At 41.1% G+C, this 15,232-nt stretch overlaps 1 protein-coding gene across 1 annotated transcript; it reads left to right on the forward strand.

The window, feature by feature from the left end:
• The first annotated feature begins 2,485 nt into the window (after positions 1-2,485).
• Positions 2,486-5,151, forward strand: c4h1orf53 (chromosome 4 C1orf53 homolog). Its single transcript, XM_008119996.3, is given in 2 exon segments — positions 2,486-2,819; positions 4,934-5,151. Coding segments are annotated over 2 exon segments (159 nt in total). The 5' UTR covers positions 2,486-2,732; the 3' UTR covers positions 5,006-5,151.
• The last annotated feature ends 10,081 nt before the right edge of the window (positions 5,152-15,232 follow it).

Raw genomic sequence — 15,232 nt, forward strand, 5'->3', positions numbered from 1 at the left:
GAATACGCCTACAAGGTGCTGCATAGGTGCAGACATGCAGAAATGTGTTTGATGCATATAATTTGTGTAGCAAATATAATTTAGCTTGCTATGTAGATTATTTTCCAGAGAACTGGCTTCTCCATTTTAAAAAAGACTAGCTTTACCCGGCCACACGTTGCTGTGGTTTATGGGAATCATTTGTTGGCCAGGTGGAATAGCTGTAAATAGCCTTGTAGCCTCAAAGCCTGGCCGTTTTCTGGAGTAGCTGGAGTAGCGCCTTCAATCAAAGATCTGCTTTGAAGCCTGGCTACTTCCTTTGTAGGGGAATCACTGTTCGACCAGCTTGATTTGCACCGAATAGTCTTGCAGCCTAAAAGCCTGGCTGCTTTCTACATAGGGCATTCTTGCTAGGCCAGTTTGAATGGGATGGAGTAGCCTCAACCCTCCCAAAGCCTGGGGGTTTTTCACCTAGGGGAAATCTTGGTTGGCCAGGTTGAATAGCACTGAATAGCCTTGCTGCTTGCAAGCCTAGCTGCTTTCTACCTTGCAGAATCCTTGGTTGGCGAGGTTGAATAGCAATTAATAGTCTCGGTGTGGCAGGTAGGAATGCTGCAATTAGCTACCTCGATTAGCCTTGCAGCTTCAAAGCCTGGCTGCTTCCTGCCTGGGGGAATTCTTTGTTAGGAAGTGTTAGCTGGCCCTGATTGTTTCCTTTCTGGAATTCCCAATTTCCCTGCTTTCAGAGTGTTGCTCTTTAATTACTGTCCTGGTTTTAGAGATTATATTGTTCTGTATTAGTATACCACAGTAATTATTTCATATTATATTTATAATCTTATATTATCTGCTTAGAACTGGATTATATGAGGCCCCTTCTACACAGCTATATAAAATCCACACTGAAATGGATTATATGGCAGTGTGGACTCAAGATAATCCAGTTCAAAGCAGATAATATAAGATTATAAATGGATAATATAGCTGTGTGGAAGGGCCTTGAGTCTACACTGCCATATAATCCAGTTTAAAGCAGATAATCTGTATTTTATAGGCAGTGTGGATCAGGCTTAAGTGCACACTGCCTCTGCCCTGGGCGCCATTTTGGCTGAGGGAGTTGCTACGATATGAAGGGGCGGGGCCTAAAGGCAAGGGGGGGGCTAAAGGCAGCAGAGCCTACCTTTCTAACTGGCAGTTAGGGGGAGAAAGGCTCTTCCTCATCCACTGTAATTTAGACTATTTTTCTAGGTTTTTTTTATTGAAAGACATATTTTGGATGTCTATGTCTTTTGTGGCCAAATTTGGTGTGATTTCGTTTAGTGGTCTTGTTGTTTACTGCATAGTAAAATGAAAATGACATATATATATAAAAACACAAAAATTTAAAGGAAAAGATTGTGCTGGCCTGATAAACAGGGAAGTTTTGAAATCTGGGTCCATTATTGTATCTTCTGACAACATCATTCCTTCAACCTTCTCAGAGGTACAATAGTGTGAATGACCATCCTGAAAGGTATTTTTATCTTACAAGAAATACACTGTTGCTCTTTAAAGCACTGTTCCTTAATCAATGGGTCTCAACCCCAAGTGGGGCCCCGATATTTCAATGTTGGGGTCCCAATAAATTTGGCAACAGTAACCGTTTTCTGAACGTCACCTGATGGCTGTTTTTGACATTCACATAGATATGCCATGCAGTGTTTACAGTGGATTTTTCAGAAAATGCTTTAGCTGTACTCCACAAAAAGGAAAATCAGCCTGTTTAAGCAAGCCTTGCAAATGCTGATTTTTATCAGTAAATATTTGTCTTTTATACTTATTTTGTACACCTATATACCTGGGGCCTTGGAAAAAAATTCTCAGGTTGAAAGGGGGGATATGAATGGAAAAGTAAGAAGCCCTACTTTAAAGAAACCAGATCAATCCATGGTAGGCCACCAGAAGCAAACCACTGAGACAAGCCAAAGTTCACTGAGCAGTCAATGTAAAGCTTAAAGAGAGTCTAGAACAAAGCCAAGTCAAAAGGACGGAAGCCAAAACACCATCCAAAGGGAGTTAAAAAAACCCCCAATATAGCCAAAAGGAAGGGAACAGCTCACTTAACAGTTGTTTCAATGCTATTGATGAGATGGGCAAAAATAAACTAAGGGTTTGAGCAGGGATCCAGTTGTTCATACAGACCAGGGGAGGAGGAGCTGTTACCAAAATGCCAAATGAATAGGCAAAGCACAACATATCCTATTTCTGTTAATCATAGAAACCATGAAAAAGAAATGCACCTTGGTTTGACAATCTGTAAATCTGCAAGGTTTATGGGCCATCTCAAGGAAATAAAATGCACATAAAACAAACTGGACAGTTTTAATACACAGAAACAAACGTTGGTCTTTGAGAGAAACCATGTATTAATTTTTTAAAAATGAATATGCAGTTCCTGGATTTGGCTCCAATCCTCAGTCAGTGGATACTGTGCCACTGTCCCAGCCTCAAACCAGTTCCTGAGGTGCTTGTGTAGATATACCACACAGTGAAATCAGTTTGTTTTACTCTTCTTCCAAACTTGATTACCGTATATTGTCTGCAACCTCCCCAAATATGCATTGGCAAATTTCATTAACTCTAATATTTCCAAGGTACAGACCATATCTATTGCTGAGATCAAAATTTAAAATGATGACTTAACAAATTAAGCACAGTCTTTTTTCTGTCTCTGCCCTTCTTTCTCTCTCATTAAGATTGGAAAGCAAACATATATGGATCCAGTCACTGGCAATATAGTGTTTATTAATCTTGCCCATTTGTAGAGAGGGAATTACTGTGGCTCTTCCTGCAGACATTTAGTATAGCACCGCTATTGCGTAACACCAGTCTGGCCAATGGGAAATTAACAGTATCCCATAATTTAAGTAGATGCACTTTAATTAATCAATGAAAAAGTTTTCAGGAAATGTTCAAAATAATTAAAATGGGGCTGAAAATTGTGCAGTTCCGCAATTGCTGCTGGACTACCACTCCTCGCATTCCTTATCATTGGCTGTTGCTGATGAGTCTAGCACTTCAGTGTCTGAAAGCCCCTATTCAATATGGCAACCTTAGGTGTAGCAATTTGCAAGAGGAAAAAAAGTCCTAAGGCAGTGGTTCTCAACCTGTGGTTCCCCAGATGTTTTGGCCTACAACTCCCAGAAATCCCAGCCAGTTTACCAGCTATTAGGATTTCTGGGAGTTGAAGGCCAAAACATCTAAGGACCCACAGGTTGAGAACCACTGCCCTAAGGGATGTATGACTTGATGGCTAGCCATAAATTCACATCTCTTAAAATCTCAAATCAATATCGACTAACAGCACAAAGTACTGGTAAAGTTTTTACAACATCTCTCAAGAAGAAATAAAAAGTCAAGTACAGGTGAAGTCTGGGTAATTGAAGTTGTACCCAGAGCTGTAATGTTAAGAAATACTGGACACATTTCAGTCTTATGGATTCATCACCAACCTTATTGACAAAATTTAATTGCATCCACAACTCACTGTTCTGAGAGATCGAGTCAATGACAAAGAACAATGTCTCAAATCTCAGCGACTCTCTACAGGCTGCTTCTGTGGGTGCCCGACTACTGTTGTCTACTCTCAATAAGGTTTAAAATATCTCACATTTAGTGCACCACCTTCTTCATACAGTCACATTTTCCCATGCTGCTCTAACCAGTTTGTAGACACCTGCACATGCTACATTGAGCATAATGCGATGCTGGAACTGACAATTGAATCTGAAGGTGTATCTCTGTGTGTGTGTTCATTCACTCAGTTGTCTCCGACTCTTAGTGACCTCATGGACCAGTCCACACCAGAGCTCCCTGTTGACCCTTGGTGTCCCCAGTTCCTTCAAGGTCAAGCCAGTCACTTCATGGATACCATCCACCCATCTTGCCCTTGGTTGGCCTCTCTTCCTTTTTCCTTCCATTTTTCCCAGCATCATGATCTTTTCCAAGCATTCCTGACTTCTCATGATGTGGCCAAAATACTTCATCTTTGCCTCTAGTATCCTTCCCTCCAGTGAGCAGCTGGGCATTATTTCCTGGAGTATGGACTGGTTGGATCTTTTTGCGGTCCAAGGCACTCTCAGGATTTTCCTCCAGCACCAAAGTTCAAAAGCATCCATCTTCCTTCGCTCAGCCTTCCTTATGGTCCAGCTTTCGCATCCATAGGTTACTATGGGGAATACCATTGCTTTAACTATGCAGACCTTCATTGCCAGGGTGATGTCTCTGCTTTTCACTATTTTATCGAGGTTGGTGTATCTACACTGTAGAATTAGTGCAGTTTAACACCACTTGAACTGCCATGGCTTAGAGTTGTACTTTTACAAAGTCATTGACCACCAAACTCCAAATCCTAGGATTCAATAACATTGAGCTGTGTGAAAATACATTAAATCTATAGTGTAGAGCCAGCCATAGTTAAAATATAACAGAGTCTGGCTGTCCAAGAATTTGATTAGAGAAATCTCTGCTTCCCTATTTTATGAGATCTCTTCTATGAATTCCCCACTTCCCTGGATGATATAGAAAAGGTTTATGGAGCATCTGTCCAGGTGTTGGACACTAGCTCCCATCATTCCTTTCCACATAGTGATCAAGCATGATTGGAGTTGTAATTCAGTAATTTCTGGAAAGTCACAAGCTCTCTACGCTTAGTATTCAAACAGGAATAGAAGAGACATGGCCTCAGATATTGTGTGGAGCGAATACAGAGGACACGTAGCCAGTAATTAGGACCATTTGTGTGGGGAGAGGGCAAAGAGAAGACGGATGCATGGCTTAATTCCTCCGCTCCCTTTTGAGGCCACAAATGATTTACAGGACATCATTAACGATTCTTTCTTTAACCATGGGCAATGTTGATGCCTTGTCAAGAATGACATATTTTCATTTCTCTTTCTCTCTCTCCCTTCCCCAGTGTCCATATGGTCAGGCGAATGTTAAAGATCCATCCAAGAAAAAGTGGTTCAATTCCTTTTTCTATATTTGATGATGAAGTATTTTCCATCATACCATGAACATAGGGGAAAATTACTCCCTCCCCTTCGTTCTTCTGCCCTTGTACGTTTTACCTATTGGCTTTCCTTTGACCTCTCCTGCTCTGTATCCTGAATATTTTTAAATAGTATTTTAGAGAGAGAGAGAGAGAGAGAGAGAGAGAGAGAGAGAGAGAGAGAGAGAGAGAGAGAGAGAGAGAGAAGATAAATGCAATGTGTGTGCCAGTGATGTTGAACCATTTCCAAGGCTTTCTTTGGCAGTGGGGAGATGGCTGCTTTGCTTTTCTAACTTATCAATCAGTAGTGAGAAAACCAGCCATTTCGGAGGTTGCTTTGTTTCATTGATGTTTTGGGGGGAGCTCTTGAAGACATATTAGATTCCAGTAAATGGAGGCAAAAATGAAAAACAAATTCTACTGCGTGTTTGAAAAACTGGACTGATTTATCACAATGACTCAATGTCTTCATGCAAAATACTTTAACTTAAATCAAATTACTATGCCAGTTTAGAGTATATCCATTGGATCAATGGTAAAGGTAAAGGCAAAGTTTTCCCCCTGACATTAAGACTAGTTGTGTCTGACTCTGCTAGGTTGGCAGAAGCTGAGGCTAACAGCAGGAGCTCACCCAGCTTCCCAGATTAGAACTGCTTTCAGTCGGGAAGTTCAGCAGCCTAGCGGTTTAACCCACTGTGCAACCAGGAGGTCCTGTGCCACCAGGAGCTCCAGTTATAGCTATTGAATTATTAGATTGTCTACTCTTCTTGGAACAATTGGGTTTAGACCTTTAGTGTTAAAATTTGAAATGTGCCGTAACATACTCATTTGCTTCACGACTATAGAGCCTTTAGTTTTCCATATGTTGGGCTCTAGTTCCCACCAGTTCCCTAACAACCTAAGGAATTGTAAGAAATCATCAACAGCTCTTCCCCAGCTTTGCTTTACTTGAAAGTGGGCCCAACTCATCTTTACTCTGGAGGACACTCATAGGCTGGTGTACACAGTACCATAAAATGATGATTTCTATTTTGTATTAATTATAAGACCTTAATATATTGGATTACACTAAGTAACAAAATTTGGATTGTGCGGTACTTACTTTGAAAGTCTTTGTTATACTCTAGAAACTTGGTTGTAACTCTGAGATATTCATTGAAAAACTATAGCAAAATATGCTGCAAGATGTCCCACAAAAACAAAGTTTTAATAAACTTTTTCATGTTTTTATGACAGAACCAATTAAGAAATGACATTTGTAACCCAGGAACAGAAATTATGTTTTATGGTGCTATTGGCCAGGTTAGTATTTTAGGAACTGAAGACACAACAATATCTGAGAAATGCCCTTCTTGCAAAAAAGCACAAGGTTGATCTCTCTTTTTAATCCATCTCCTTTTGACCTGTGGACAGGTAGCCAGATCCTACACATTCAATAGGGTTTATTTCAAGGAAGGGTTATTTTTGGGAGATCAAATCAAAGTTATTTGTACATTTTTCTCAAGAACCTCAAATGTTATAGACTCTGGGACATGAGTGGGCTTGAGCTCTCCTCGAAGACTGGAAAGAATGGTTCAAGTGACAGGAATTCAAGCCCTAAACATAAATAAAATGGACCCGTGAACTTGAGTTTACTGGGTTTTTTCATTGAAATTGAGTCAGGTGGAACTATCAGGAAGAAGATGGTAAGTTCCCTTTCCATGGGCGTTACATCAGCAAACTAGTTGCTAACCTATATGAAACCATCCACCTCAAACAGACAACAGTTGTTTCTCCTAACCTGGACTTTCCACAGATATATAAACCCCACTTGCCTCACAACCTCCGAGGATGCCTGCCATAGATGTGGTCAAAACATCAGGAGAGAAACCGGGTTGTTGTGTGTCTTTCGGGCTGTGTGGCCATGTTCCAGAAGCATTCTCTCCTGACGTTTCGCCCACATCTATGGCAGGCATCCTCAGAGGTTGTGAGGTATGGAGAAAACTAAGCAAAGAGGTAAATATATATCTGTGGAAAGTCTAGGGTGAGAGAGGTCAGTGTGAATGTGTGTAGTTAATCACTTTAATTAGCATTGAAAAGCTTATCTGCTGTCTTCTTCCTGCCTCTGGGGCATCCTTTGTTTAGAGTCGTTAACTGCCCTAGGTTGATTCATGTCTGGAAATCCTCTGTTTTTTGAGTATTGCTTTTTATTTACTGTTCTGATTCTTGAGTTTTTTAATACTGGTAGCCAGATTTTGTTCATTTTCATGGTTTCTTCCTTTCTGTTGAAGTTGTCCACATGCTTGTGGATTTCAATGGCTTCTCTGTGTAGTCTGACATGATAGTTGTTAGAATGGTCCAGCATTTTTGTGTTCTCAAATAGTATTCTGTGACCAGGCTGGTTCATCAAATGCTCTGCTATGGCTGATTTCTCTGGTTGAATTAGTCTGCAGTGCCTTTCATGTTCTTTGACTCTTGTTTTAACTACACACATTCACACTGACCTCTCTCACCCTAGACTTTCCACAGATATATATTTACCTCTTTGCTTAGTTTTCTCCATACCTCACAACCTCTGAGGATGCCTGCCATAGATGTGGGCGAAACGTCAGGAGAGAATGCTTCTGGAACATGGCCACACAGCCCGAAAGACACACAACAACCCGGTGATCCTGGCCATGAAAGCCTTCGACAACACATCAGGAGAGAAAGCTTCTGGAACATGACCATGCAGCCCAGAAAACTCATAGCAGCCTAGTGGTTCCAGCCATGAAAGCCTTCAACAACAACCATCCATTGTTCCACCAAATTATGAATTTCCACACTGTGAATCTCCTTGTATTCACCACTTTCAAATATCCTTTATCACGCTTTTATCCCAATCCTATATACATTTACTCTGAAGTAAATATTGTGTTCAATGTGCTTGTTGCCAATACAGATGTGGAAGACTAAAGCCAACCTTGCAGGACTGAATGTCGTGGAGTTTACTTTCATTGACTATGACTTGAGTCATAATGGAGGAAGGATGGGACTGTAACCTGCAAAAGCTTGTGCTGTAATAAATTTGTTAGTCTTAGAGGTGTCACGAGGCTATTCTTCCCTCCCCGTTTTATAGCATATTCCTCGTAAATCAAAGCCAGGGAGTCCACTGTGATGCCAATCTGTCTAAAAGACATTCCAAGATCGGAACATGTACATTATCTGACACCACTCTCCCTCCAGTGCTGCCTGACTGTAATCCATGGCTCAAGGAAACATCACCATCAAACCAAAGTATGTTCCTGGGGCCTCATGTGACCCTATTGCTGCAGCCCCCCAACTCTTTGGCTCCTGGGGCTCTTGTTTCACTGTTTTTCCCTCTGTAAGCGACATTCCTATAAGTGTCAAGGAGTTGCAACTCACCTTTGAAGAACTACTTCGTAGCATCAAAAATGTCATTTTTTCAAAACCAGCAGTGAACTCCTGGTCCATTCCAACTTTGGCGGGATATTTTTGGTAGACCTCACAGAGTCTCAGAAGCTGATAAATGACATATGAGCCTGTCAAAGTTACCCACCTTGTGGCATTAAGATGCTCTAACATTCAGTGTGAAAGAGATATTTTGAACACATTGATCAGTCTCCTGTCTTGTTTTTGTTCTGTGTCTCCAAACCATTTCAGGGTGAAAGAGTGTGCATCTTGGCCAAAGTTACCCAGCGGTTTTCTATGGCAGAGTAGAGGTCCAAACCTTGGTCTCCAGGGCCTGTTCCATCTACTATGTTGTGACTTGCCTGGCTAAGGGTACATTTGCACCAAGTGTCCCCAAAGTAAGACCCATGGGCCAGATGTGTTTCTCCAAGGTCCTTTACCCGGCCCCCACCCTAAACTTTAGACTTAGGATTGTTGGGAATCATCCCAGACTAATCAAATCTAGATGTAGTTAGATAGATGATAGAGTTAAATTGAGGGAACCCTTTCCCTGTTTCCAAAGCATGCCTAGACAGGCTTTACTGTGTTTCACTCTATCCTTTATACGTCACATCCTTTACTTTGAAGTTAGCAGAAATGTGACTTTCCAGGGACACTAACTTCTCATTGGTCAGAATGTCTTTTATGGCCCCAATAAACTGGACCATGAGGTCAGAACAATTTTGGTTCTCTCTTCTTCCTTTGTTCTTCAAGCTAACAAGAAGCATCCTGCCATCTTTCCTGGCAAGATGTAACTATTTAGATGTTTGTTATTTTTCCTTTCTTATTTTTCCTTAGAAACCAGTCTAGAGTAGACTAGACAGCTCCCAAGCCTTTCTATCTACAATGGAGTTCTTTTTACCTGAATAAATACTTTTTGAACTTTTATCGAGACTCTGCAGACCATTGCAATCCTAAATGGTCAAAAGGCTTCTCTTTGCTCACTCCGTGTAAGTAACTGTTCTATTTGAAAGCTTTGCTTTTGCTACTCTGTGATTTTGGTGGAATCTCCCCCAGAGAGGGTTAAATTGAGTCTAACCGCTCAGAGATCACCCTGAGTCTGAAATAACTTGAAGGCACACAACAACAATCCTAATGAATTTGACTAACTCATCAGCCAAAAGCAAGCCTATACTACGTTTATGTTGGACTACAGGTAAGATGGGTGCCGTGTACATAAGAATTCATTCTGTGTATTTTTCAAACTATAGTCTGGCACCACAAGTCTGAAGCCCTTGGCTTAAGAAGTTTGAGGGCTCCAGATCGACACTGTAGCATTAACATAGTTTAATACCACTTTGACTGCCACAGGTCTGGATGATATAGTTTTGGCACCAGCACTCTTTAGCATCAAAGGTTCAAGACCTTGTACACCAATTCCCATGATCCCAGGGCTGCTAAAATGGTGTCCAATTGCCTCGATTCTACAGTGGAGATGCATCCTGTCACCTTCTCTGCCAAAGAGTGCTGGTGCTTCACTAAACTACAAGTCCTATGATTTCATAGCCTTGAACCATGGTGGTCTGAAGTGTTCTCACACTACATTGATTCCACAGTGTGACTGCCCTGGATTGGAACCAAAGCACAGCAAATGCAATATCTCTGGTTTCTTCGCCATCTGGGTTGGTTCTCTTATATTGGGCGAAGGATGTCCTTGGGGAGTCCTACCATGGGCTTCTTTCTCTCCTGATGATTAATTAGTGGGATTTCTCTCATTAGACAGAAAGGAGACCCAGTCAACAATAAACCAATGCAGTTCTTAATCCCAGCTCACTACTCAAAGTTCATTGACTGAGATGGGAATACCTCTCCCATTGAAACCCATCAGGCATAGAAAGCTGTGGCGCTTGCTTCAAGGGATCCTTGTCTTATGGAGGATTGCACATACATTTTGATGCCTCAAAGTATTAGTCTTGTTTCTGGGTGTATTTGACATGCTGATTTCAAAGAATGACACCAGTTTCCCCCTTTCAGCTCTCATTTTTGGGATACAGAAAAATGCCATCTACCAATCATCAACTGCTTGCCTGTAGAAAACCATATCTAAGAATCTGGAATTGATGCAGTCTGATTTCTGAATCTATGCCCCAAATAACCTCAGGAACCCCTAAAAACCAAGATACTAAGAATATATATATTAGAGTCTCACTTATTCAACCTTCACTTATCCAACGTTCTGGATTATCCAATGCAGTCTTCCTCTTTCCTGGATCCACAACTGTTTTTCTAGCCAACTATGTTGTTACTGCAAGTTCATTTTGTGCAATTCTATCTTTATTTGTAGTCAATTTGTTAGTAGCCAATGCTTTTATAGTCAATGTTTTCTATACTTGAAATGTTTTGGTGCTAAATTCGTATATAAAGTAATTACTACATAACATGACTGTGTATTCAACTGCTTTCTCTGTTGATTTGTTGTAAAACATGATGTTTTGGTTCTTAATTTGTAAAATCATAATGTAATTTGACGTTTAATAGGCTTTTCCTTAATCCCTCCTTATTATCCAATATTTTTGCTTATCCAACATTCTGCCGTATGTTGGATAAGTGAGACTCTACTATATATATATATATAGAGAGAGAGAGAGAGAGAGAAAGAGAGAGAGAGTATATTAGTAATATAGCTGTACTATATTATAATATAATATATGTAATTATAGAATAGTATATTATTATAAAATAATATAATTATATAATGTATATAATTATAGAATAGTATTATATTACTATACTATATTTTACATAATATATATATATAATTATATTATAATATATATAATATATATTTATTATATATATGTGTATATATTTATTATAATATATATTTATTATATATTATATATAATAATTATATTTATATTGTTATATTTATAATTATCTAACAATATAAATACATTTTATATTTTATACTTATAAATTATATAAAATAATACATAAAATAATATTATAATACTGTAAAATAATAATAATAATAATAATAATAATAATAATAATAATAATAATAATAATAATAATAATAATATGGGTTGGGCTGTGTTCTCAACCAGAGCAAGTCTCTCTTGCTTCTCCTCACAGCTTTTGAGGCACTATAGCTACACCTACTCTGTTGCAGTTTGACACAATTTCAGCTGCCATGGCACTATGTACCCCTGGGCTTTGTAGTTTGATAAGGTCCTGCGCTTTCTCTGCCCAAGACTGCTGGACTACAAATCCCTGGATTCCGTGGTATGGGGCCATTGCAATTACAGTGATAGCAAACTGCATGCATAATTCTTGATAGTGGAGGTGCATTGTAGCACCAATCCATCATACATACATATACATACACACACACGTTTTTAACCCGGAATTGAATGGCAGTCCCATAGATCTCAATCTCCAGTAGCTGCATGTTTTAAAATCAATAGGATTCCGGCTGCTAAAACATCGAATATATTGGGATTTCTTTCTGCCTGAACGTATTCGGGGGTCCTTTCCCTTTGGCCGGATCTACCCTGCCATATAATGGAGTTTGGAACATGTGGCAGACCCATATAATGCGGGTTAACTGCATTATAGATCCAATCGGTTTTGAGCTCGTTTAGTGTGACCTTTTTTTCCTGTAAACTCTGGATAGAATAGTTCTTCTATTCTAGGATGTATCACCGGAAGGCATATTAAATGAGTGTCTTTTGAGAAACTGTGGCATATAACAACAACAACAACAACAACAACAACAACAACAACAACAACAACAACAACAACAACAACAACAACAACAACAACGAAGGAAGGAAGGAAGGAAGGAAGGAAGGAAGGAAGGAAGGAAGGAAGGAAGGAAGGAAGGAAGGAAGGAAGGAAGGAAAGAAGGGAGAGGAAAGGGAGGGATGGAAGGAAGGAAAAATAGGAGGGAAGGAGAAAGGGAAAAGGAAGGGGAGATGGAAGGGAGGAAATAAAGAAAGAGGGAGGGAGGAAAATAAAGGAAAAGAAGGATAGAAAGAGGAAGAAAAGGAGGAAGGAGGAGAGGGAGAAAGGGAGGTAAAGAAGGGATGGAAAGAGGAAGAAAAGAAGGAAGTGAGAAGGGAGGAGAGGGAGGTATGGATGGAGGAAGAAAAGAAGGGAAGAAGAAAGGGAAAGAAAAAGGAAGAGATAGAAGGAGGAAGGAAAGAAAGAGGGGGAGAAGGGGAGAAAAGAAGGAGAGAAAGATGGGAAAGGAGGAAGGAAGGAAGGAAGGAGGAAGGGGGAGAGGAGAGAAGGATGGGGAAAAGGAGGGAGGAATAGAAAGGGAGAAAAAGAGAGAGAGGAGAAAGAAAAGGAAGGGATGGAAGGAAGAAGGGAGGAGAGGGAAAGAAGGAGGGAAGGATGGAAAGAGGAAGAAAAGGAGGAAGGAGGAGAGGGAGAAAGGGAGGGAAAGAGGGGATGGAAAGGGGGGAAAAAAGAAGGAAGTGAGAAGGGAGGAGAGGGGGGTATGAATGGAGGAAGAAAAGAAGGGAAGAAGAAAGGGAAAGAAAGAGGAAGAGATGGAAGGAGGAAGAAAAGAAAAAGGGGGAGAAGGGGAGAAAAGAAGGAGAGAAAGATGGGAAAGGAGGAAGGAAGGAAGGAAGGAAGGAAGGAAGGAAGGAAGGAAGGAAGGAAGGAAGGAAGGAAGGAAGGAGGAAGGGGGAGAGGAGAGAAGGATGGGGAAAAGGAGGGAGGAATAGAAAGGGAGAAAAAGAGAGAGAGAGAGAGAGGAGAAAGAAAAGGAAGGGATGGAAGGAAGAAGGGAGGAGAGGGAAAGAAGGAGGGAAGGATGGAAAGAGGAAGAAAAGATGGAGGGAGGGAAGAAAAGAAGGGAAAGAAGGAGGAAGAAAAGGAGGGAAAGGAGGAAAGGATAGAGGGAGAGATGGAAGGAAGAAGAAAAGAAGGAAGAAAAGAAGGAGGGAAAAATAAAGGGAAAGAAGTAGGGGGAGATGGAAGTGAGAAAATAAAGAAGGAGTGAGGGAGGAAAAGAAAGGAAAAGAAGGAGGGAAGGATAGAAAGAGGAAGAAAAGAAGGAAGGAGGAGAAGGAGGGAGTGAAGGAAGGGATGGAAAGGGGAAGAAAAGAAGAAAGTGAGGAGGGAAGAGAGGGAGGTGTGGATGGAGAAAGAAAAGAAGGGAAGAAGAAAGGGAAAGAAAGAGGACGAGATGGAAGGAGGAAGAAAAGAAAGAGGGGGAGAAGGGGAGAAAAGAAAGAGAGAAAGATGAGAAAGAAGGAGGGAAGGAAGGAAGGAAGGAAAGAGGGAGGAGAGGGAGGGAGAAAAAGGAGAGAAGAATGGGAAAAAGGAGGGAGGGATGGAAAGGGAGAAAAGAAAGAGATAGAGGAGAAAGAAAAGGAATTGGGATGGAAAGAAGGGAGGAGAGGGAGGGAGGAAAAGGAGGAGGGAAGGATGGAAAGAGGAAGAAAAGGTGGAGGGAGAGAGGGAAAGAAGGAGGAAGAAAAGGAGAGAAGGAAGGAAAAAGAGGGAGAGATGGAAGGAGGCAAAATGTAGCTGCATGGACTTTTTCCCTCTTTAGAAGATGAGACTTAGTAAGTTAAATAGCTCCATGACCCTTTTCTATCAAGACTAGAAATAGATTTACTTCAGTAATTATTTTTGAACCTTAAGTTCTGACTCTTGAGCCATCCTGAGGAATGGAAGCTTATCCCACACATAAGTTTCTGATGGTTATGAAGTTCACTTCTGATCCTTTGCTATATTTATGGTGGAATCACCCCAATTGAGGGTTATTTTTGAGCCTGACAGCTCAGATTCCCCAACAGAAAGAAAGAATGAAAGATCAATTTAAATGAGGCCAGAAAATGGATGCAGCATCCCATGACAATACAACACTAACGAAAAGAGAACGAGAAACCCTTGGGAGGTGCCGAATGTGCCCCAAAGGGGGTGCCCCCCCTCGAAACCACATGATCCATTCCAATGTCGGCTGAGGTGGCCGAGCTTTCGGAACGAACCATTGCAAGAAGGGGGGGAGGGATCCCGCCTCCTCGAAATCCGTCTGTCGGGTGCTTTGCAGCGGCTTGGCTGCATTGATGTATTATCGACTGTGGAGCCTCTGGTGGCCTAGGGGATAAAAGCCTTGTGACTTGAAGGTTGGGTTGCTGACCTGAAGGCTGCCAGGTTCGAATCCCACCCGGGGAGAGCGCGGATGAGCTCCCTCTATCAGCTCCAGCTCCATGCGGGGACATGAGAGAAGCCTCCCACAGGGATGGTAAAAACATCATAAACATCCGAGAGTCCCCTGGGTAACGTCCTTGCAGACGGCCAATTCTCTCACTCTAAAAGCAACCCCGGTTGCTCCTGACACGGAAAAAAAATCGGTGGGGTTCAGAGTGCTCTTTGATTGCAGGTGAACTATACATCCCAGTACCTACAACTAACAAATATCAAGGCCAATTCCACCCGGATTCTACCAGTATTCAAATTTGGGAATATCGTGTATGAATGACGAAATTGGTGCAGATCCATTGTTGTTTGCATTCACGGTGCTCTTTGGATGTAGGTGAACTATAATTCCTATAAACCAAGGAGATTTTCCCCCAAAGCCCTCTTGCATTTTTGTCCATCATGGGGTGTCTGTGTGCCAAGTTAGATCCAGAACCATCGTTGTTTGGGTCCAGGGTGCCCTTTGATTGCAGGTGAACTATAAATCCCAGTACCTACAATGGCTATAAATCAAGGTGAACTATAAATCCCAGTAGCTACAATGGCTATAAATCAAGGTGAACTATAAATCCCAGTACCTACAATGGCTATAAATCAAGATGAACTACAAATACCAGTACCTACAATGGCTAT

Source organism: Anolis carolinensis, chromosome 4, assembly GCF_035594765.1.
Source record: "Anolis carolinensis isolate JA03-04 chromosome 4, rAnoCar3.1.pri, whole genome shotgun sequence".
Taxonomy (NCBI): Eukaryota; Metazoa; Chordata; class Lepidosauria; order Squamata; family Dactyloidae; genus Anolis; species Anolis carolinensis.